At 43.3% G+C, this 23,044-nt stretch overlaps 1 protein-coding gene across 3 annotated transcripts in view; it reads left to right on the top strand.

Annotated features, from left to right (window-relative positions):
* The first annotated feature begins 11,253 nt into the window (after positions 1–11,253).
* The window catches only part of ACO1 (aconitase 1), a 38,624-nt gene continuing 26,833 nt past the window's right edge, over positions 11,254–23,044 (top strand). Inside the window, exons 1-2 of one of the 3 annotated variants that reach the window (XM_069776201.1) lie at positions 11,254–11,371; positions 22,703–22,823. In XM_069776201.1, the coding sequence (XP_069632302.1) occupies positions 22,727–22,823 (97 nt within the window). In that variant the 5' untranslated portion in view covers positions 11,254–11,371; positions 22,703–22,726. Of the gene's footprint in view, positions 11,372–11,911; positions 12,215–12,329; positions 12,409–22,702; positions 22,824–23,044 lie in introns of those variants that run through there. The other 2 variants (XM_069776203.1, XM_069776202.1) reach the window with 2 other exon arrangements.

The following is a 23,044-nucleotide window of genomic DNA, read 5'->3' as shown; positions in this document are numbered from 1 at the left end:
CCCGAGAGGTGTCCCTGCTCAAGGGGAGATCACTGCCATGCAGCCTGCTGCTGTGCAGGAGAGCTCAATGGGCTCGGGGCGGGGGGGGGAGCCTACAGATATCTATAGCATAAAGTGGTTGACTTGTAGTCAGCCCCCCTTTGGCGTATATGCAGGAGTGCAGCCATAGTGGTTTTACTTTTGTCTCGTCCCACCTCAGGCTAGTAATGTTAGCTCCTGATAAGACGTGGCCTAGGTTCCTGAGACGATGATGGCCTAGCACGATTCTCAAGGTTTGCAGAGCAGTCATTGATTTCAGTCAGGCCTGCTTGTTGGTGATGCCTGAGCCAAAGTGCTGCTCACCCAGTCAGAGTGGGTGCACCCCTCACAGCAGCACAGGGCTCCACCTCTTGCCTCTGCACAAGCATCTCCTTGGAAGGATCCTGTTGCTCTCCTGCTCATCCTCCCTGATGCTACACGGTGTGCTGGCCTTCCCCCATAGCTTCTGCACCAGGCAGCCCTGCACCTCAGCCAGACCTCGACTTCCCAGGGCTGAGGACAGTGTGACCCCAGCCCTGGCCCTGGGGAGAGGCACCAGGCACACCCTGTAACCCCACACCCGGAGGCCCCCCATCTTCCTTCTGGAGTAGCGTTTGGGCTGGTGCTAAGGGGCATGCTATCATGATGGCTCCAGCTGTCCTGGACAATCTCCAGCAGTATTTCTGTGCCCCTTTGGTGTCCCCTGTTATGCTACTGCTGTGCTAAAGGCCAGCACCCCCTCGCCAGCCTCATCATTGCTCTCCTCTGGGCCAGCTCAACAGCAGCAAATACCCCCTGACCGGGAAACCACTGACTTGGAGCTGCTGTGCTCCATAATGAGGAAAACACAAGCAGGAGCAGAAGCCTATCTCTGTCTGTGAATGACAAAAACCTGGTCTGTTAAGTGCAAAGTCCCTGTTTGCTCCCCCTGGTTACCATTACATTTCCTTCCTCCTACTCTTAGAGTAAGTCTCTAACTGAAACAGGCTCTGCTGAGTGCGCTCCAGCATTGATACATGGAAAGATACACACTGAATGCTGCTGCAAGCACTCATTTCGTAGGTGTTTATTTCACTGAATAATGCAGGATGGGAGGGGTCTTGGGAGCTCAAAGCACAGGCAACCTCAAAGTTAGATCCAACTTGGGTATTAAAGCAGTTCCCCACTTTCTCCCAGCAGGGCTGCTGACTTGTTGGGTCACCCTGTTATGGACCTGCTCTATCACCTTCTTATGCAGACAAAACTTTACACTGTGTAACTCAGTTCAAGATTTTGGGAAGAGTGTGAATTTTCCAAACCATGCTACAAGTAAAACAATTAAAAACCTGCTTGTGTGCTCTGTGACGTAACTGGACAGGACCAGCAGGTGGTCATGGATGTAAAATAGAAACTTTCAAGGTGTGCAGGACAGCTGACGGCTCTGGCAACAGCGTTACATCCCGGAGGGTCAGGCAGGGAAGGCAATGTGGCAGTGGCACTTATCCCTGCAGAAGGAGATGTCCTTGTATTCCCTAAGGGCCAGAGGGAACGAGCACCCAACATCAAAATGTGTTCTACAGCTAAGTTAACAGGGATCCTGCACCTGTGCATTGCAGCATGGGGACAGGCACCAGCACCTCCAGCACCAAAGCCACGACAGGCCTGGAAGCAACCCCTGGGAGAGAAGCCGAGAGCTCATCTGCACAGCCCCAACCCAGGGACCCACCTGCAGGTGTCAGTCGGTGCAAGGCTGGTTGCCGGAGAGAAAAGCCGTGAATCCCACAGTTTCCCACCACAGACCACTGGCATCACTGGAGTCCAGCCTGGCTTTCTCTGAGAGACCACCAAAACAGAGCCCTTGCCTTTCAGCCCAGGAATTTCCTTATGAACCACTGCATTGGCCCAAGATACTGCTCCTGGCAAGACCTCTGGCTGTGGTGGGATCCCAGGCTTCATATCAGCCTCTTCCCCTTCCATAAGCCCTGCTCAGCTGATAAGAGAATCAGCTCAGCTGGAGTATTTCTCTAAGTTGGATTCAACCTCAAAAATACTTAAATCACCACATAGTGCCATTACAGGATCTTGGGATTTGTTGGGAGTCAGGCCCTACTAATTTCAGTAACTGTTATATTGCTCTCTATGCTTAGTTACTTTCATCTAAGTAAAGGGCGTCTACAGACAGGTTTGACACACAGGAGTAAAATGTTTCTCTTGAAAATTAAGTCCTCTTGTTTTTTTTCTAACCTTTTTTTTAACGATCACATTCCAAAGCACTCACACTACACTCCATTCTTCACTAAACAAGTAAAATAACTGTTTGGTTTTTTTGTTTGTTTGTTTGTTTGGTTTTTTTTTAAATCAGCATATTACATCTTCCTGGAAGGCTCCTCTACTCCCAGATGCCCACTCAGAACACTGGAATATAAAGTAATTTTTGCTTGCTTCTGAAAGCTTAAGAGGTTCAATTTACCAACAAATACTTGAGTGCATTGTCACAATTACTCATTAACAAGACTTTCAAAGATCAAAGACACATCAAATAGTTGCTGAGGTTTAGCAATTTAATCCTAAATTAGTTTCATATGGAAAAAAACAGCCTTTAACTCTTCCTTTCAGTGTGCTAGCTTTATGTTCAGGCTGGGAAGGCAGACTTCAGGGTGGGATTTTAGGACAGCTTGCCGTTTCCCTGTGGGTGTAGCCAGAGGAAAGAGAATGTGAAATAACAGGGTGTAATGTTAAAGTACAGCAGATACTCCTCCATTAACTTTCATGTGAATGCTTGCTCCAGAACAGGGTTCTGTAGCCTAGGTAAATTTTCTTTGCAAATGGACTAAACTAAGTACTGCCAGTGTAATTTTTAGCATGCAACAAGATCATCCAGATGGGAGTCTAGTGTGGAATAGCCCTTTTGAGTCATTACCCTCCAAATAACACATTTACAAAATCTCCTAAAAGGCAAAATTACAACAAGACCTGCCATCAGGCCAATACTAAATGCTTTTAGGAGATGGACATTTAAAAAGAGGCTTAGCCTTGGTATGTGTTGAAAGCACCACAGAATTAAATCTGGCTATACAGGAGGTGCTTGCATAGTGAACATGACTGAAATATCTTATCAGTGTTTAGTAAATAGGTTTTCAGTGGTTGTGGTCAGTTAAGATACTGCATTAAAAAAACAAGGTGAATGCGATTTCACTAATGGAAATGAAGCATTGAAAGCCCGGTAGCATTGAAATTAACATTTCGTAGTAAGTCCCACTGGGTAGATTGCTCTTGGCACAACCACAGCTTCTGATTAAGGTCTGTGGTGAATGAGGCAGTCTGTTCACTGAAAGAGTCATCAACAGTGGAGGTATTATTTGCACACAGAGCAGCAGTAGATGATTACCCACTCTCATGACATCTAAATGTTGTGCTAAGAAACAGGATAAAAAGAAACACCAACCTGTGTTTTCCTCACTATGTTATCCTCAGCTGCTGTGTTCAGTGGGTGTCCTGTTGGTTAGTGCAACCACTGAAGTAGATCTTAATGAAGGCTTAGTTGTATGGAAAGACTTGGACTACCTGCAAGCAGGCAAAAAAGACAACTTTTTAAACAGAAATAGTATTGCAGTGCCTGGCGTGAGATGTAATTTAGCTCTGTGCTCTCACTTTTGCTAGGGGTCAGGGTATACCTTATGATGCATCATTCTCTGCCCTCAGAGGCAGGAAAATATGTCAGAGAAATATCCATTGTGTCTGTGCCATATCATAAGTGATCTGGTCTGGTCAGGAAGCCTTGGAAGAAACTTAGCGGAAGATTCTTGAATTTTGACTGCTGTTTTTATTCAGAATGTTAACTTTCTGCAGGAGAAGTGAGAAATCAAAAAGCAAAGTACTAGTACAAACATTTTGGTAAAAAATAGGCAGTATCCACCTTTTCATTGAAAAGTAGTTAAGAACAATTAATCAGTCACGTTCAGGCATAAAGGTGAAACGGACAAACACAGGCTACCACTAGGGTGCAGCAGAGGAATTTCGACTGCTTTTCTCTGTGTCTTTAATGCTCCTTGAGCAAAACAAGCATGTATAGGCAGTAAAAAATATAGACTTATTTTCAAGGGGCACATTCTCCATTGCTTTCTAGAATGTGCCAGCTGTTCTTTACAGCTATGATTAAATGTTTGCTTTCGAAACAGGTGTCAAATAGTTAATTTCAAAGTAACAAAAGCATGTTCCCATTTTTACACTTTGGAGAAATTTGTAGAACTTATATCAGAAGATCTTCTGACATGAATATGGAAATGGATAATAACAGGACAGAAAAACAGGCAGCTGGAAAATGATGAATTTCAGGTTGAAAACAAGTTTTTCTATCACTTCCCATACTTCAGAGAGATTAGTGAGATTTATTTCCAGATGCTTCCTTGTCCTCCTCCTTGATCTCCATATAAATAGGAAGCAGAAAAGAATAGTGAGCCTCAGCTCCTAGCTTTTGCACTGAACCTGGCTCTGCTTTTCTCTCAGTTCTGGAAGAAAAAGTTTGGCACAATTTTCTACTATGACTGAATGAGTTGTTGGAGGGTAAAAATGGTATTTTGCAAATAAGGCCTAAATAAGCACTGAAATTAATGTCAGCAGGTGGATTAAATATGCACATAGATGAATGGCACCAAAGGCAAGTGATATATTCCCTGCTGCTGTTCTTGTATTTTCCATTACTAATGTAGTAGCTTTTATTTGTTATTACAGTAAGATTTTAACTACTCTATTTAAGTACAATTATTATCCACCAGGAATCCAGAGGACGTATGTTAATGTAGAGCCTTTGCTAAGGTAGTAAGACATGTCCAGATGTTTTTTCCCCTCAGAAATTAGCAACCAGGGATTCAGGAAGAGGAACACTGTCCTTTCTACTTAGCAAAGTCTTGTGCTGTTTGACCACTGCTAGTGTGTGGAGGTAGCGGGGAAAGACAGCCCTTTGTCTCCTTTAGACCCCAGATGCTGTACTCCTCCCAGAGGCTTACAGTAAGTTTTGCACATTAAGTCCCTCACTGCAGGGCTAAAGTGCTGTTTGAGCAGTCTATAAAAGCGAAAAATGACAGTCTGCCTTGGTTGGTGTAAGTCAGAACAACTCCACTAAAAGCTGAGCAGCTATGGCAGTGTGGATCTGGTCAAGTTGAACTCCAGACTTCCAAGTTTTTAGCCAGCGCAAAAATAGTTGAATATGTGCTGAATGAATTACTCTGAGCCTTTTCCATCATTTATGGTTAGTATATTAACCCTTGCAGAATCTATCCAGAAGTTAACCCATATTTTTTTATAATAGTAGTATTTACTTATGAATGGTTTCTTACTCATTTTACTATCAGGGCCTGTCTTGAATTTCAACACATTTTCTTTTTGGCCCAGTTTCCTCTTTCTCTAACCTGCTTTTATTCTCAAAGCATTCCATGTGATTTGTTCTCACACTCTTCATTTGGAGGATTATTACATGATGTTTATTTTTCTAAACAGTCTTATTGAAATTGACTTCAAAATCATCTTAAGTTGACTGCAAATGAGCACAGCTGTTCTGAAATCATCCTTGTGTTCTATGTAATACCTTCATACTTTAGGTGAAACTGCTTTTACGTGATTTCTATCAGTGAGAGCTTTAAAACTTCCATCCCAGCTGATTCAAAACACGGCAGCCATAATGCATCCAACAAATTTAGATTTTATATTAGCACTTCTCTGCAAAGCAGAAAGTATTCTGAAATTTGAGGTGTGCCCATCACCTCTGTTCATAAAAATTACCTGTAACACTCAAGTCAGCATAACAATGACAATTTGCTCCACATCTTAACTCACAAAATGCTTCACAGAACTCAGAAGGGCAGAATCAGCAATTGTCTTCCTCTGTCTGGAGCTGCAGAAAGACACATGTAATGAGACATCTAGGCCTCCACCAACCTGGCTTAATACAGCGTTTAAGACTGGAGACAGCACTGACTTCAGCTGCATTGCTAAAGGTAGGTCACAAAGGTTCTCTGTTATCCCTGACTTTGGGAGTTACTGATGCTTGAAAACCACTGTTTCTTAAGAGGAAAAGGCACAGGATTTTTGAAGTTTGTATGGTTTTATTCACTTGTGAAAACAGCACATCACTTTGGCTAAATCTGCATAATTTTGCAGCTCTTGTAAGCTGTTCTTAAATACCAGTTAGTCCTAAACCAGAATTTGCTTGTATGTACATATCAAGTCCAGAATTTTGAAAGTGAAGTTGTTACTATATTGCAGCAAAAATGTAAATTAAAGCAAAGACAGTGTTATTGTTTCTCCTTCCTATTTTTCTAAGAAATTTCCCTGCTATTTAAGTGGAATAACTCCTGACTTGTGAGCTGCAAAAGAAAAAATCACCTTCAACTCACTTCTTAGAAGTGAGAACTCAGTGGAATAGGCTGTACGGGAAGTGGGTAAACTGAGTTTTGGATTTCAGGGCAACTACAAGTAATTACTATTTGTCCGTACAGGGCATGGAAGGATAGTGCTGTAGTGAACGCTCAAGGCTGTACGTTTACCAGTCACCAAATGCATGACAGTGAGCATGTAGTAGGAAATGGATGCCTCTCAGGTAGAGGTTAGTGATTGTGTGCAAGTTCTTTAGCCTGGTACAGCTTCAAAGTGAAAACAGGTAGCTTAGACTTGCCACATGATATATAGTATAGCAGCCTGGGCTCCAGAGTTTGTTTCTTCTACCAACTTTCTGCATTAGTTTACTCTCCTCTTCATCCCCTTTCAGCTGTGTCAGATGAATAACATTTTCTGTCAGACTCCTGAGCTCAGTAAGGGACTGTTAGTGCAACTGTAATACACACTAGGAACAGCACAGACCCAGCCTGTGTGCAAGGGTATTGTACATTGTGTATACGCCAACAGTTTAAAGAATATTTTGAATATGGGTTGGTTTAGGGTGAGCATGCCCAAGAATCTAGTCCAGGTTAAAGTCCTCTACACCATTCCAGCTATGCAGGGAAATACACTGGTAGCCAGCAAAGACTTCTGCATTTACTGCAAGTTGTATCACTACTCTCAATAGGGACAGGAACTGCTCTCCCACTGCTATGGTGCACACAGTTCTTCTTTCTGATGCTCACTACAGCACCTATAAGCTGATCAGAGAATATCCACTTCTGAAGAAATTCTGCAAAAGGGTTATGTAGTTTGGTGTTGAAGGCACAGTGCTGACAGTCAAGCAACAGCAGTTTTACTTGTCTTGGTCTCAATATATGCTTTGATTTTGTGTATACAATCCTGTTCTCAACTCCTTTTTCTTCAGTTCATGTGGTGGAGTCAAACAAGTGCTTTTATTCTGCAAGGCAACTGCATGGTTCCTTGACAGTACACCTGTGTGAATTTCGACCCGGGAGCAAAATCGGGATCTGAACTCCCAAGCCAATGCCCTCTTACTGGTAGTGAATGACACCAAGCCTCCGCCAAACCCCATTTAACCAGTAGATGGCAGAACTTAAATCTTTGTTTTGATGCTGAAGCTGAACTATGAAGTTCTATAAGCATTACTGCAATTACATGAATTGAAGACTCATTTAAATAAAGGCATTTAAGTAAATCAGTGCTAAGACCAGAAGCAAATTATAATATATTTAATAAAATATGCTGGCTGCAGAATTTCCTTTAGAGGATGCACAGTCATCTAATTAAAGATAGGAAAGCAGCAGGCCCTTACTTATTTAAATAACCAGAACCCACTCTGGCATTTCTAACCGGTCTTCTAAGAGACACTAGATGCTCTCTTTTCAGACTTGTACTACTGTTGCACAGTGACAATTCAAACAGCTTAAAACAGTTGGGTGTATATGACTGGTGATGAAATCCGAGCATGAACTCCTTTGTCAGCTGCCAAACAAGTTTATTTTCCTGTACTCAGGACAAGCTGTAGGCCATAACCTGCAACCTACCACCCCACCAGTTCCCAAACTCGCTCACAGATGGCTTCCTAGAGTGAAAGAGTTTTACTGAGTGCTGAATTGATTTGAAAATATTAATTCATATCATGCTCTGCAGTACATAGTATGTTGTATGATGTATCCTTAGGTGCTGCTTGTGAGGACACAGCACTCCAGACCAAACCTCATCAGGTGATTTCGTTATACTTCAAATAGCCAGGAAAAGCAGGAGGACACGTGCAGATTGTGCTACTGAGGGACACTTTTGGGGGATGGCTGCTTCAAAGGGTAAATGGCTCTGGGTCCTCTAGGCTGACAGTTCTAGTTTATTGTCTCCCCCTCATCCCAGTCCTCACCCAGTTTGAGACAAATTACAGGAATTCTGTGATTGCTGCAACCTCAGTGCTCTGCTGAGACTTCATGGAGGATTACCACAACACAGAAGTCTACTAACTGCTGTACATTAAGGCTTTAGTAGCTATAATGAGCTGAAAGCTGCCCCTTGGGAATCCCAAGTATTTGTAACTTCTTGATAGGATCAGAATGAGTGAAGTATGTTTAGAGGCACAAAAGTGAAGTCACCTAGGGACTGAACAGACATGATGCACTCCCTGGACTTCTAGGACACTGCTTGGTGAATAACCTCAAAGAACAGTCTAGAAGGAATCTGAGGTTAGGCCAAGCCTCTTGTAAATGGATTTCCCCAGTAAGATAGAAAGGACAAAGGACTGACACACAGTTCCTCATCTGCCATGAAATAATTTAATGAAAACCCCTAAAAAACAGGAAGTCACAAGCACTGAGACGCTCATGACTGCAACATGAAAGGCCTTGTTACTCCTATTTGCGTCCATCTTTGGTGCAAGAACTGAAAGTCATTTCCTTTAACCCTTATTCAGCACAATGCATGATTGCCCAAGAGAACTGTTGGACATCCTCACAATCTGATATTAAAACCAAGAACCCATTTCAGTAAACATCTTCCTTACAAACAATGGATCTAGTGTAGTACTCACCTCCTAGCAGTACTGGGAGAGACACAAACCCACAAATTTTTAATCATCTACTCAGTAAGCGACATTATTGTAAACTTAGCCCTGCTGAGAAGAATGACAGCCTCAAATACTCGTGCTGCAAGCACCAGTCTGTGATAACCTTCAGACAGCGTTACCATAAACCCTTGAATGAACAGCCTATCTTCCAATCCCATTGTGGCCTCTGTGCCCTTACATATAACTAGCAGATGCTGCACCAGTGCTGCCTCTCTTTCTGTGGTAAGAAATCTTCCCTCCCACCCCCAACCTCGAGGGCCTCCCCTCCACACAGAACAGAAAATACAAACCTTGCAGATACTTGCTGGGAGAAGTCAGAGCTGATGAATGGATTTCCCATTTCTGTTGCTTACCTGCTATTTCACTAGACTTTGCTCTTTGCCCAAGAGGTTTTTAGGTCAGTCAGCAATTGCTTTGGTATCTAGGTATGAAGGATTTTATTTGTGATTCAAAACTCAGTGATGCACATGGGCCTTGGAAGTCTGTTCTGTTAGAAACAACAACAAAAAAATCACAATCCTTGTTTTAAAAAGGAAGTGACCCAAAGAATTATTGCAGGACTTTATCTCATCGAGAGCAGCATATTGAAATGCTTTTATTGCTATTAAATAAACATACACAAAAGTAAAAAATTCTATCAATTAATGAAACATCTAAAGCTCTAAGGAGGTTTTAGAAATTTAGAAGAGGTTTTAGAAACTAAGAAGTTTTAGAAATTCCTGGCTTCTCATACCACCAGAGTCATCTACTCTTTTGCGGTTGTCTTGAAGAAAAAATGGTCCTTCTCCTTCCACTGCCAAACTACAAATATGACTTTGTTCTGACAAACTCAGTCTTGTGAGCCTCTCTGGCCAAAGGTGTGAAAAGAATATTATGAATGAATGTCTGGTTTCATGTCCAAGTTACTAATTTGTGAAAGCAAATCGTATGTTTTAAAAACTCGTTCAATTCTAAAAAGAGAACTTGGTGGCTGTGAATTACTCCATGATATATTTATGCTGAACAGAAAACAGGCCAACCCGGAAAAGGTTTTGAATTATAAGTTAAAAGTACTGTATTTTGTAATGACAGGACGTTTAGAGTATCAGTCAGAGAATAGTAGGTTTAATAGCAGGATCTGCCAGCACAGGTCGGTGTGCAAGAATCCAACCCGCAAACAACCAGGTGGGCCATCTTGGGCATTTTCTAGGTTTCACCCTTCTCTCCAAGCAGAGCAGAGCACTTCCATTTTCATTTTTTTGCATCAGCTTGCTCACCTGAGACCTGCTCCTCTGCAGCAAAGCCAGCAAGTAGCCCTGTTTGCTCTCAGCCTGAGCTTTCTTCAGGGGAAAAACAAAGCATTACTGGTCGTCTTTTCCTCCAGCTCTGACTCTCAGTGGTTAGCAAGTCTCCTAGCCACTGCTCTCCAAGACCTTCTGCAGACTTGGAAGACGACACATCTAAACTCTTTCCACACTACTCCCCTTTCTTACCTATCTAATGATTTTCCTGGAATTAGATTTTTTTTTAATTTACTTTGTTCAGGCCCAAACCATATGCTGTTCTATTGCGGGCACGCCGGACACTGAAAAACGCCCCACAGCACTCAGCTGCGGGGGCGATTGGTGTCGGCCAGGTCCTCTGGGACGCCCTGTACGCTGACACTGTTCTTCGACGTTGGCGTCACGGTATTGATCTTGACCAGTTTATAAGTAACAGGCTGTTTTTGCCAACAGCCAGGCCAGCGAGCTCTCCCTCGGGCAGCCCGAGGTGCCCCCCCTCTCGCGCTGCCCCGAGGAAGCGGTCCTGCGCTGCCAGGCGGTGTCCCGAGCAAGACCCGTTCGTTTCCAGGTGCGGGCCTCGGCGAGGGGACTCCCGGACCGCCCGTCCGAAGCCCGAGCAAGCGTGCTGGCGGGCAGCGGGCGGAGCGCTCGTGGAAGCACGCCACGGCCCACGGCCCGCGCCCCGCCGCCCGTTTCACGGTGCCGGCCTCTGCCGTGGCTCGGCCCGCAGCAGAGGCCCGACCCGACCCGGCCTCGGCCCCGGCCCCGGTGCCACCACCCTGCCCACCCCCTGACCTTCGGGGCCACCCCTCCACACAGAACAGAGCTCCACCGCCTCGGCCCCGTGTCCCCCCCCCGCCCCCGCCGCCGACCCGGGGCGAGGCGCCGCCCCAGAAAGGCAGCGGCTCCGTGAGGGGCGAGCCCGGGCCAGGGCTGCGGGAGGGAATGGGAAGGCCGGCCCGCTCCGCGCCCCCTCCAGCCGCCCGCCTGCCGGCCCTCCCTCGCTTCCAGCCTCCCCGCTCGGCCGGCCTTGAGGGCGGCGGGGCGGAGGCAGCCCGCCCCACCCCTTCCCTCCCTGCGCCCGGCGGCCTCTGACGGCAAGCGGCGGCGGTCCGTTCCTCCTCGCTCCCCGGTGAGTGCGGGCCCCGGCGGGCGCGGCAGCGGCCGCCCTGCTTCCCCCCCTCCTCCCGGGCGCCTTGCAGCCGCTTCCCCTGCCGCGGCGCTCCCTTTCCCCGGCGGCGCCGGGCCCTGCCGGCCGCGGGAGAAGGCGGGGGGTTGAGGGGCGCCCCTCGGGGCAGAGCTGAGGCGGGTGCGGGTGCGGGCCCGGGCCCGGGCCCGGACGGAGGGCGGGGATCGGCGGCCAGGCGGGCCAGGCCGGGCCAGGCCGGGCCGGCGGCGGGACGGGGGATCCTGCCGCCTCCCGGCGGCCCCGGCTCCCGGGGCGGGGGGGCTCGAGGGGGGCGTTGGAGCGGCTCGGTGCTGCGGGGGGAAGGCGGCTCTCGGAAAGCGGTCCTGCGGGCGGCTTTGTGACACTGTCTCCGAGCAGCCGCCCCCCCCGCGCCGCGCTGCAAGGGGGCAGGGAGCGGAGCGGCTGGCCAGGCCCCGGCTGGCTGAAATTTGGTCTCTCCCGAGAGCCGGCTTTGAACCTGCTCACGCCAGGTCGAAGAGTCGGCTTTTGCAGAGCTGAGAAAGCAGAGCAAGATTTAGCTAGAGGAGAAGAGCGGGAATGGAAGAGAAGTTGTGCTGCCCTATCCTCATCTAGGCAAAGCCTTTTCATTAGTTTTCCTGCTGGAACAACTGCAGCCTTGGCTATTGGTATTTCAGTAGTACCTAAATAGTGGAGGGTAGTGCATAGTGTACCTATCAAGCACACAGCAACCCTGCTGTGTTGCAAAAAAACAATAAAACCGCAACATAAGTAGGCGACACAGAAGGGGATGGAAGAAAAGCGTTAGAAGGTGAAGCCTATGCTAAGGTAAAGTGACAGTTTTTAATAGTTCAGGTTTTTTTGTTTTGGGTGACAAAATCATCTGTTTTGCATTCATGGCACAGACAGCAGGTGCTCTGTAACAGTAACAGTCACAGAGGTTGTAGCACAGATTTGCCTTGTAGTCTAACCTGGCTGAGGACTGTGGCTGTGGAGATGCCTGGTTTCAGAATCTGGATTAGGTATGTGTTTGCCTTAGTCCCTCTGTACCTCTTCAGCTCGTTGCCATGTTTCATAAGACCATCACAGTTCCCTCTTATTTTTTAACTGGAGGCTGTACTTTGATGTTTGGTTTCCATCCCTAAAGCTAGCATAGGTGTGAGGCGGGGGAAAGACAAGAGAGCTCTGGGCTTCCTTATTCTTTAGTACCAGCAGGAAACTTGGTCTAAAACAGAGGATTCCCTCTCCAAACAATTGGAATTGAATTAATATCTCTGAGCACTCAGTGTTGTTGCTATTGTTCAGACTGGCTCGTTATCAATCCGCAATACTGAAGTAAAGGAAGACCACCCTAGAGAAATATTAACACTGGAATGTTTATTTAGTATTGCTGTGCTTAAAAGCAATTGTGCTCCATCAGAATGTCCTAATAAACTTCTGGGGATTGTTACTTCTTCAAAGAAAGTAAGAGGAATTTAATGCGCAGAGTAGGAAGTGCAGCTGACTCTTGTGCCTTCCAGGATCTGTGCTGTGTGTGAAGAGTTATTCAGAAACTTGTCAATACCTTAGTCATCCTGGACTTTGTAAGATAGAGGAAATTCCTGGAGAGGTTTTTGTTGTATGAAGCAGTCTGATCACTTAGTGGTGCTTTGCACAGTATATCATGCAGACTACTGCTGAACTGAAGACTGCAGGGCTTTCAAACTGCATCTTTTGTCATATCACATTTGTAATTTGGCACCTTTCTTTCTCTCTGGTTCCCTTTAGCCAGAGGATAATACACTCCCACTTTGATATTATTCAGTGAAGTTTTTGTAGTAATGGTGGAAGAGCTGAAACAATAATTGCAGAAAACCACAGAAGAAATATTATTAATATTTAAACAGTAAGAATAGCAGCAAATCTCTTTTGCTAGTGTTTTCCAGCATAGACTCACCGTAGAATTTCACCACATAGTAGCTGGAGATTTTCTCCCTCCCTGAAGTAAAGATCCACTTAAGATCACTGGAAGGATATGAATTGAAGCGTGGTCCCTTTCCTTCTTTTGAAACAGAGAGAAGGTAGAGAGGAGTCTTAATTTCCAGTCTGCTCTGTTTGTATGAATAGGAGGTAAGAATTTTTGGGGGTTCTTGCCTTCAGTGCCGCCTCAGGGAGTGGTTAGTTCAGAAGATTTCCTCTAGGTATTTGGCACTTCCTTGCAGGAATTGGGACATCCCACAATTCTAGGGTCAGGACTTCAGAAGCCTGTGAAAGAGGGTGTTTAGTTTTGTGGGGTTTTTTGTTGTTGTTGTTGTTGTGTCGTGTCGTGGTCCCGTCCCCCCCCCCTTTTTTTGTGGAAAACTGTTCTGAAAAAGCCAGCTGAATTAAAAATGTTTTGTGGAAACTTAATTTGCCTCCCCAGGGAGGTTGACTAGTAAACTCTGGTAACAGCTAGTTGGAATTGGTAAAATCTTCTCAGATAGGCACTTGTTCTGCTTACAGACTGAAGCCATGGGTGTTCGAAAGCTGGACTCATCTATGTGAGCAATTGAATAGCTGCTGAGATTGTGGGCAGCAAGTTTTGCTGTGAGAAAATTGTCTTCATTATTTGCAGAGCACAAATTCAGGATTTGTCTTGAAATGGCATGAAAAGTTAGGAATTTTTCCCCATGATGCCAGATGTATTTCACTACAGTAGTAATCCTCTCATAATTTCTTCATCCTGAAAGGACTCCTTCCACCTACATATCTTTGATAGCTCTGAAACAGTTCAGGTGGCAAGTTGCACAAAAGGAGTTTTAGGGGTGCAGAGACAGCAGTTTGCAGAGCTGGTACGATGGTAATGGCATTAGTAGAGGGCTCATTCACAATACTCCCATTTTGTTTCCCCTTCCCATGCACCTCTGCAGCATTCCTTCCCCCCTTCACATGAGCCTTTTGGAACAAACAGACCAATACTGAGATGTCTTTTAATGCTGCCTACTGAAATTGAAACCAAATTTCAGACCAAACCTTTGTACACACTTACAGCACTTTCTGTATTGCAGACTTCTCGCAGTGCTTCCATGTTATCGGTGGGAACATGTTTCTGTGTGTTACACAGGATTTTTTTAAATTTTTTTTTTTTACTAAGACTGAAAGCTGGTTCTTTGTTAAAACTGGTCCATGCTGCATATTTGTTAATGAACAGTCTAAGACTGCTAACATAGGGGAAATGAGCAGCAAGTTTGTACAGAGGTAGGAAGTAGGTTAAAGTTAAGAGTTGCTCTTTCAAGGGAAAGAAAAGATTCAAGGCTTCATTTTTCATTGTTCTGTAGGCTCCAAATAAGCTTCACTGTATTCTCAGGCATAATACTACTCATTCTCCTGCAGCAAAAAGAAAATTAGTCTCTACTTTTTAACTAGGACGCTCAGCGGTGTGTCTGCTGACACAGCAGTCCCTTAACACTTATGCCTGCTTAATTAGGATCTGGATTTTGTTAACTGTAAGGCTAGATTGTGTTCCAGAGGCTGTCTGAGAATACTAGATACGTGTGCTTGCCTGGGTCACCAAAAGCTGGTGAGATGTATACATGAGAAGTGTTTTGACTGTCCCTTAAGCAGTAAGTGAACTAACTGTGGTGAAGTGAGGCGGGGGGTGGGTAGCATTTGGCTTTCTGGAGGGATGACTTGAGGGAGTTTAATATCCACATCTTGGAACTTGGCATGTATCTCACTTGGAGCTGAAGTTACTTTAAGACCTAAAGGTTTGATTTCACAAACCTGATCTCAGAACTAAATCTTCAGTTCCTATATGTGCAATACAGCACTGCTAACAAAGTGGAATGGTCAGAACGCTTATGATAGCCTGTGAAATGTACAGGCTATAGGCTATAGGAATACGCACTTACTCATCTGTCCAGTGGACTGGAAGTGTAGCACTTTGTGGCTCTGAATAAATAAATATTTTAGGATTTGCAGTCAAAGTTTTAGGCATCAGGAGAAAGCAGTAAAGTCTGCAATCAGAGTCCCATTTGTGTTCCAGTACAGAGTTCCTCTTCAGTGTTAAAGTTCAAAGGGGCTCCCTGAAACTTTGCTTAGAGAGTGTTTAAAAAAACCTCCTTTACATCTGACTATATTTTCTTCCAGTGCGCGATAGTGATGTACTTTATACCAGCAGAATAGTTGCTCAGTCATCAGATTGTTAGTGGACTTCTCTTTAAGGATCTATATGTAACAAGGACTTCTGCATGTAATGGAGAAACACAAAGATTCTTTCTCAAGTCTAACTGTTAGCACTGAAATCTTGTCACTGCTTACAGCAATGCAGCACTGTATATTTCTTATATAGTGGCCTTATCTGTCACAGGTAGAGTAAGTGTTAAATAGTAAGATCTTCTCTTAATCAAAACAAGAAACTTGCGTTTATTGCAACAGTAGTTGCACTCATCTGTTCTGTGGGCATCCAAAAGTAATTATAGCTAGATACATCATAAAACAAGTCTCTGCTTGTTCTAGTAGTGGTGTTGAACTCCATCCAAATGCTAGGGGAATTTGTAGGGGTTTTTTTGCTTTTTTTGTCGGGTTTATTTTGTGCATGTGGTTTTTTTGTTGTTGTTTTGGGGGGGGGGTTTTGTTCCCAGGGTAACAAAACCATTTTTCTTAGGCAAGTTGGATATTTAAACTAAATTTGTTTTCTACCACACATATATCTGTGTTAGGTTTTTTTCTGAACTGTCTTGAATTATGGATGGATTTACTTACCAAAGTTTTACTACTGCAGACACCTGACTAATATAAAAAATGCTTAACATGGATATTTTCCTTCCTTGCTTTTCAGGCAAGGTAGGCATACACAGACCACGCTGCAGTTCCAATAGGACAGACGTTCCTACATGCTGGACCTGCTAAGAGATCTTTGTTCATGGCTAAGTGATCTATAACTTAAGTAAACTGGAAGTAGTCATCACCATTTTTAATTAAGGCCCATTGGTGAGTAGAATGTGAAACCACAAAAAGAGCTATGTAAGTTGCAGAGACTCGTTTTCTGTTGGGGAACAGAGCAATAGCCCTCAGTTTAAGAAGTGATGTTCGGCTATATATATAATTCTTAGTAATATGAGAAAATGCATGCTCAATATTGTCTTAATGACATTACAGTAGCCTGCTGCTGTGATGCAGCTCCCCTTAGGTTTTTTTAGTTACTTGCTTTTGCTATTTAGAGGTGCTTGTCACACACTTAGCAGCCAAGTACAGATACACACACACACACACACACACAATGTCAATCAGTTGAGTGGACAAAACTAAGGGAAATAATTTGGAGGAGTAGGAGGAGGAATTGCAATGAAAGGTGGTAAGATCAGATTCAGTATGGGTGGGACATACTGTATTTTCCAAGTAAGGCCATGAATGTTCCCTATGTCCTCTGCCTTATTACCAGGCAAGGGCTTTTATCATAGCAGTCCTGCTTTTCCCAGTTTTCAGCTGGAAGTTTCTTCACAGATTTCCTGCTAGTACCGGCTAGTTTGTGCCTTCCTCCTTTTCTTGATGGCTGATAAAATACTTTCTTTTCTTTGGCTGAGTGTAACCTTTTCCGGCATTTCTAGCATCTGGTAGTGTTCAAATTAAACTGCTCTTTTGCTGAGTGTGTGCTTCCCAGTGGTGGCCGAGAATATACCCACTCTCCAGGAAAAAGAGCTTTTGCTACTTGAAATCTGTTTTAGTCAATCTATAAGGTGTTTACTTTTATGCATGGATGCTTAAAATGAACTTTTCTTGTTAATAACATAGGCACAATTTGAAAGACGACAACTAAGAAGCCAAAGATGGTATAGAAAAGGTGGTGGCGGAGACATGTTCCCTTTCCCTGAGTGAGATTAAAATCCTGAATGACTGTGCCTGTTCTGTTCTTACTTTGCGGCCTGAAGCTTAGATGGTTGTCTCATCCAGAGGCTTTTTTTCTTTTTGTCCTTTCTGCAGGTCAAACAAAATAAATCTGTGTCCTTGGTTTGTCCTCAGGCAATCCTGGGATTATTACTAATCCAGAGTCTTTTGTCAACACTCATGTCATGTACTACAGAAGGAGAATGATTTACTGTCAGCATGTATTTTAGCAGAAAAGTACTCCTGTATGCTAAGGTTTCCTCTTATTCTGGATAGTGAGATGAGTGGGCTCCCCTGAGATCCCTAAAAAAAACCCAGAACAATGTAGTTGGTGGTATTGATCTGGTACAACAAATGAAGATAAGAGCAGTTATATTTAAAAAAAATTTTTTTTTAATGGTGTGAAAGAGATTGTTGCTTTTAGCCTGATTAGCTGTGTTCATTTTTACCTTCAGGTGCTCTTGCAGCTCTGAAGAGAGTAGAATAGTATGTTAAAGTGATGTCTAGAACAGCTCTGGTGTCTTCAGGTTCTCTTAGTTATAGTGGGAGGCTAAGCAGCACACCTTTTGCCTGTCTGGGGTCTGCATGAGATGATTTCTGCAAGTGCAAAACTACAGGATATATAAGGATGCTTTCTCAATTCCATTAATTTGAGTAAGATTTCAGCTTGTTGAAAGTGTTCCAAGTCACACTGCTGCTTTTAAAGGGGTCTGAAGTAGAGTCCAGGACCCACAGTCAATCAAGAACATGCTTTAAATAATACCTCAGTTACTGAACTGAGTCCTTTTCCAGTAGAAGGTGTTGTGATGTGACTAGTACTGTTGTCCCAAAACTTGTGGGATCATTCACCTAGTGTGCAAACCAATAACACACAGTCGAGATACTAGCTGTTTATTGCCAGTTCTGCACAGAAAGGGTTGCTAGGGGGTATCCCCACAAAGCTGCACATCCAGTACTAAAACAGTTATTTATACATTGTAAATTAGCAACAACTCATTGTTTATCAACCTTTTACTGGTGCCCATAATTCCATATCTTCAAGCTGATTGGTGTATATTGTCTTTGTCTTCATTTAAAGATGCAGCATCTTTTAATTTTACTGCACAAGTTCAGTGGGTGAGGGTCTTCAGGTGGAGGTGGGTATCTTAACTTCTAGAAGTGTGGTTTTCATATTATAATTAGTTAAATTCAACTAAAGGTTGTGTTTTCATGCGGTATAGCCAAGCTTCTTGGGCAACCAGCCCATTAAAGTTTCTGGTTCCTAGTTTTACGTTGATTTGTTCCTTCTATTCCATTGTCTTGTCAAGAGTTACTTACCCAAGTGATTTACTTAGATTACTTTTTTTTCCCCTAAGTTTATAAAAAAATTACAACCATAAAGATTTCAATATCAGTACTGTGTTTATGTTGGATACTCAGAAAAGTTACATCAGCTTAAGATTTGAAATCAGCACATGCAACATATTTTAAAATCTCCTGTGAATGTTCTTTTTAAAAAAAAAAAAAAGTTATTTTAAGTTACATACTTTAATCCTTTTTGTGGAGATCCGCATGAGACTTTAATATGCTTTGAGTGTATTTGATTTAGTTGATTAACTTTTAAGAGAAGACAAGGAAAGTGGGGGGTACAGACACCTTTTTCCTTCTGTCCCCTTGGGGTTGTGCATGGTTCCTATGTAATGATCATCAAATGGTGTGGTCTTCAGGCTGCCATAGAGATCCACACACACAGTACAGCCAGTAAGCATTTTTGCACTGCTATTTTGTTGCTAGTAAACCTCTGAGCTCTCATGGTAAAAGCTGAATTCGCTGACCCACTCAATACAGATGAAGTGAGGAATGTTGTTGTACTCAGATTTTGCTAGTGCAAATGCTTTGTTACAGTATCACAATGTAAAACTTGTGTTGCCAGAGAAATTTGAACCCCCCCTGTTTCTTATCAAGGGGTACAGACAGCATGGAACAGCTCTTACAGCCAAGGGTTCATTCTCTGTCCTGAAGAGCCAATGTTGCATGCACAAAAAACAGCTTCCCTTTTTTATATTTGGAAAGTTATGACCTTGTCCAAATAAATTTGCCCCTCCTGGTATTCATGGTTAGAATACTTATGCACTTTTGCTTCTGTGAGGGAGAGAGAAACGGAGCTGGGAGAGAGAGACTTTCTGTGATGAGCTGATGTGCAGTCTATGGGTGAATTCGAGGCATACTCTGATAAGAGATGGAGCTAGGAGGCACAGTGCTAAGCAGCTGCATTGATGTAACAAGGTGAGTGGAAAACAATAGTGATAGTTAGGGAGTGTAGGTTTAAAGATGATCAGCGTTAGTATGAGCCAAATTATCAGAATTGTATTAGCAGGCACTGGAAGGGCTGAAATAAAGCTATTTTTTGTCTGGTACACTTTATACAAGTCATGCAACCCTTTGAGAAGGTTCCAGGTTCCAGTAATAAGATTATGTTCCCTTTTTTTTTTTTTTTTTTTTTTTAAAACTCCCCAGTTGAACCATTTTCATAGATTTCAGTCAGCTGAAAGCCCTGGAGTCATAGGGCTATGTCCAGGATTGCACAAACACTAAAGAACATGTGTCTGGGTAACTGGAGAGCAGGAATAGCCTGGGCTAGAGTTGCTGCTGTTTTCCAAGGCCAGGATGAGCACTGTTTGTGTGGGTGGCTGTTACCATTAGGAACCTCTTAATCTGTACCTCTGTCTTCCTGAGGGCCGCTATGTGGAATCCCATTTCAGATATCACCTCCACGCAAACAATTTTGAGGTTGTTAGGCAGAAGATCAAGTGCTTTCTTTGGTACGTGTGATCAGTTATTACGTGGTAATGTGGCACTGGCCATGATCAATGCATGTGACCCTATGCACTGCGCCAATCCCAGGCAGACAGATGTCATCTCCCCTGCGTGCTAGCCTGTTTGCATATTTACATTTCAGTGCCTGCAAAATGTGAATAAATATTCTGTGCTGCAATCACAAGTTAATCTGTATCTATTGCAGTGATTACTTAAAAAATTTTGGTGTACTCAATCTGCAGAGTATTGCTCCCTTGCATCTTTTTGGCAGATCACTAGCTTGAGTTCTGTGCTGTGGCCACTTGGTTTATAATTTACTGTCTGTAAGTAGTAGTTAGAATGACTGAGGCTTCTCTACCTCTGTGAAATTTGCTACAGCAATGCTGTGAGTTGGTATTTTTTCTAGATACTTTACCTCTTTTCAGGGATTTCTAAATGGCTTACAAGATTGTAACAGAGTTGTTCAAATCAGTGTGACCAGGCAGGTGAAAAGAACATGTGTTTAGAACTTGGTCATCCCACAATTTGGCATATTTGTGTAACTCATTGATGAAAGCAGGTTTGTACTGAAGTATCTCATAATGTGAACTAAAAAAGCTGTGTTCAGGGAAGAAGGTGATGTCTGGCAAAGAAACGGTAACAAGTAGATAATGTGTCATAGCATGTTGAATTGCTACTGTGGTTTGCCAAGACACTGACTTGGATGGGAAATGTTACAGCTGCAATTTATACTTAGATGAGTATATGTGAACTGAGTACAGTGCACTCGTTATGGTCATATCAAAGTAATGACCTCCTGCTTTATCTGTCAGGGGATATCCCAGCATTTTCTATCTTCAGCTACCCTTAGACTTTCCCATGAGAAGTGGATATGCATAAAATAAAGTTCTCAGCTTGGAAGGCAGAAAATAAAGAGGAGCATATCCTCAAATCAGGAGCATAGCTGGCAAGGAGAGGAAGGAAGCAGTTTATTTTGGTCATGCTCAATCGTAGAAGCACAGTTTTCTTAGAAGAGGAATAGTTGAGTAGTTCATTCTGTTTAAAGAAGATGACACCTAAAACTTGATGGGCTTATGTGCAGAATGGGTATCTGCAAAGCTGGGAAGAGGAATCTCAGGATATAATTTGTACATGGGAATGCAAAAGGTGCGAATGTTTGGAGGAGTGGTGTTTGCAGTCTGTTCATTTGCCTACTTTTCTGCCTTCCCTGGGCATTCAACTTTTTATCTAGAAACTTCCATTGTTCTGTTTGACGGAATTCTGGAAATTTTTCTTGCTTTTACACTATCTTGCTGCTTTACATGTGGACCTTCCTTTGTCACTATTTCTGCTATCTCTCCATCTCAATCTAACCTCTAACTTTGCTGTTGTCTTCAAAATATGTGAAATGTGATTTGTGCTGGAATACTTCAAAATCCCCCTTATGTATTCCACATAATAGTATTCCCTGAACAGTCAATGAGACTGACAGGTGAGATAAATTATTTCACTTTTTGGCCTTGCATTAACTGTTTTTAAGAAATACTGGACTTTGTGCATCCCTTTGCACCAAATGGTCTCCAAGGCCTGTCAAAGGATGTGCATCTCATACTTTGGGGTTTGTTTGTTTGAAAAACTGGGGCAAGGAAAGATAATGGTACTTGAATGAAGACAGGAACAGTGCTGTGGGAAAACAACAACAGATCTGGAAATTAGGCCTATGATTAGCTCTATTCTAAAAGAGTTTTAATCGTGACTGAGAATGTTGCCAGGCATTGTAAGAGAATTGTCCTTACCGTTAAATTGTTAGCTTGCTCCCTGGCATGTGTTGGCCTAAGCCATTGCTCCCAAAAGAGCCCTGGGCGGAATTTAGGTCTTAAGAGTGTCCTAGGAACTGTTCCATTAGGCAGTTTGCATGCAGTTAACCTTTTCTGGATATTGAGAGATGTTTCTAGAGTGAATTTAGGTCCCTCTATGCTAGTTGGCCTTGATATTGGGAATATCTCAGGGTACTTTAACTTGTATAAGTGAACCCTAAAAATCCTAGCTCCCAGTGGAATGCTCTATGTAGTACACCATTGGGATAGCCATAAAAAGAAGAAAAGATCTCAAACTAAAATGATGGTTACAGCAGAGTCCACTTTAGTATTTTTTTTTTTTTGGTAGTGACCCTAACGAATCTTTCCGAAATCAGGAGGGTTCTTTGTGTCTCTGATAGTCAGGGTTTGTAATCTTAGTCTGTAACACTTCCTGGCTCAAGTAAAACTATTCTGTTTTCTGTTTTAGTTGAATTTTTAATTCTGAATACAAATGCCTGTTTGTTTAGCTTTAGACCAGTGCCACTTAAGAAGTGGGATCACATTGTTGTGGTGGTTCGTGGATCACAGAGGCACAAAGGCCTGTCTAGAAGCAGCGTAAAGAAGAGAATAGTGTAGACATTGAACTTCCTTTGTAAACCATGTGGTGTATCCATATTTTTCACAATGCTCTTATCTTCCTGCAGACCTTTTATCTCTGAGGACATGTTACAAGTAGATTTGTGGGGGAAGAGGCATGACTAACACAGACTATGCAGTACCTTTTTGTCTGGTACAGGCCTTGTATGTGGGACAGGTACATTGTGGGACTGTGGGACACGTATTTTGTATGCGGGACAGATGTTGTGAAAATGGCTTTGATTTTTCTTTTGTGTTTTAGGGACAATAAGGGTCTTGAATAACCATGAACAACCCTTTTGTACGGATTGTGGAGCCATTGGACCCTAAACAGCCTCTGAAGAAGTTCTTTAATCTGAGCAAATTAGAAGATGTAAGATATGGTATGTTGACAACATAAGGAAAGCATTTCGTTAACATTGATGAACAGAACCTGAAGAGACATTGCAACATTGGATGATATTTGGTATTTGGAGAGAACTATGAATTCAAAAGATGGTTCTTGAAAACAAAATTTAGCAAAATTTAATTCTGGAAATTTAGAACTACAGAAATAATGTCAAGATCACAGTATTATTTTCTCTACATGCTGTGCACACATGTA

Source organism: Haliaeetus albicilla, chromosome Z (assembly GCF_947461875.1).
Source record: "Haliaeetus albicilla chromosome Z, bHalAlb1.1, whole genome shotgun sequence".
Taxonomy (NCBI): Eukaryota; Metazoa; Chordata; class Aves; order Accipitriformes; family Accipitridae; genus Haliaeetus; species Haliaeetus albicilla.
Note: the sequence above shows the minus strand (reverse complement) of the source record. Positions and strands in the feature narration are given on the sequence as shown.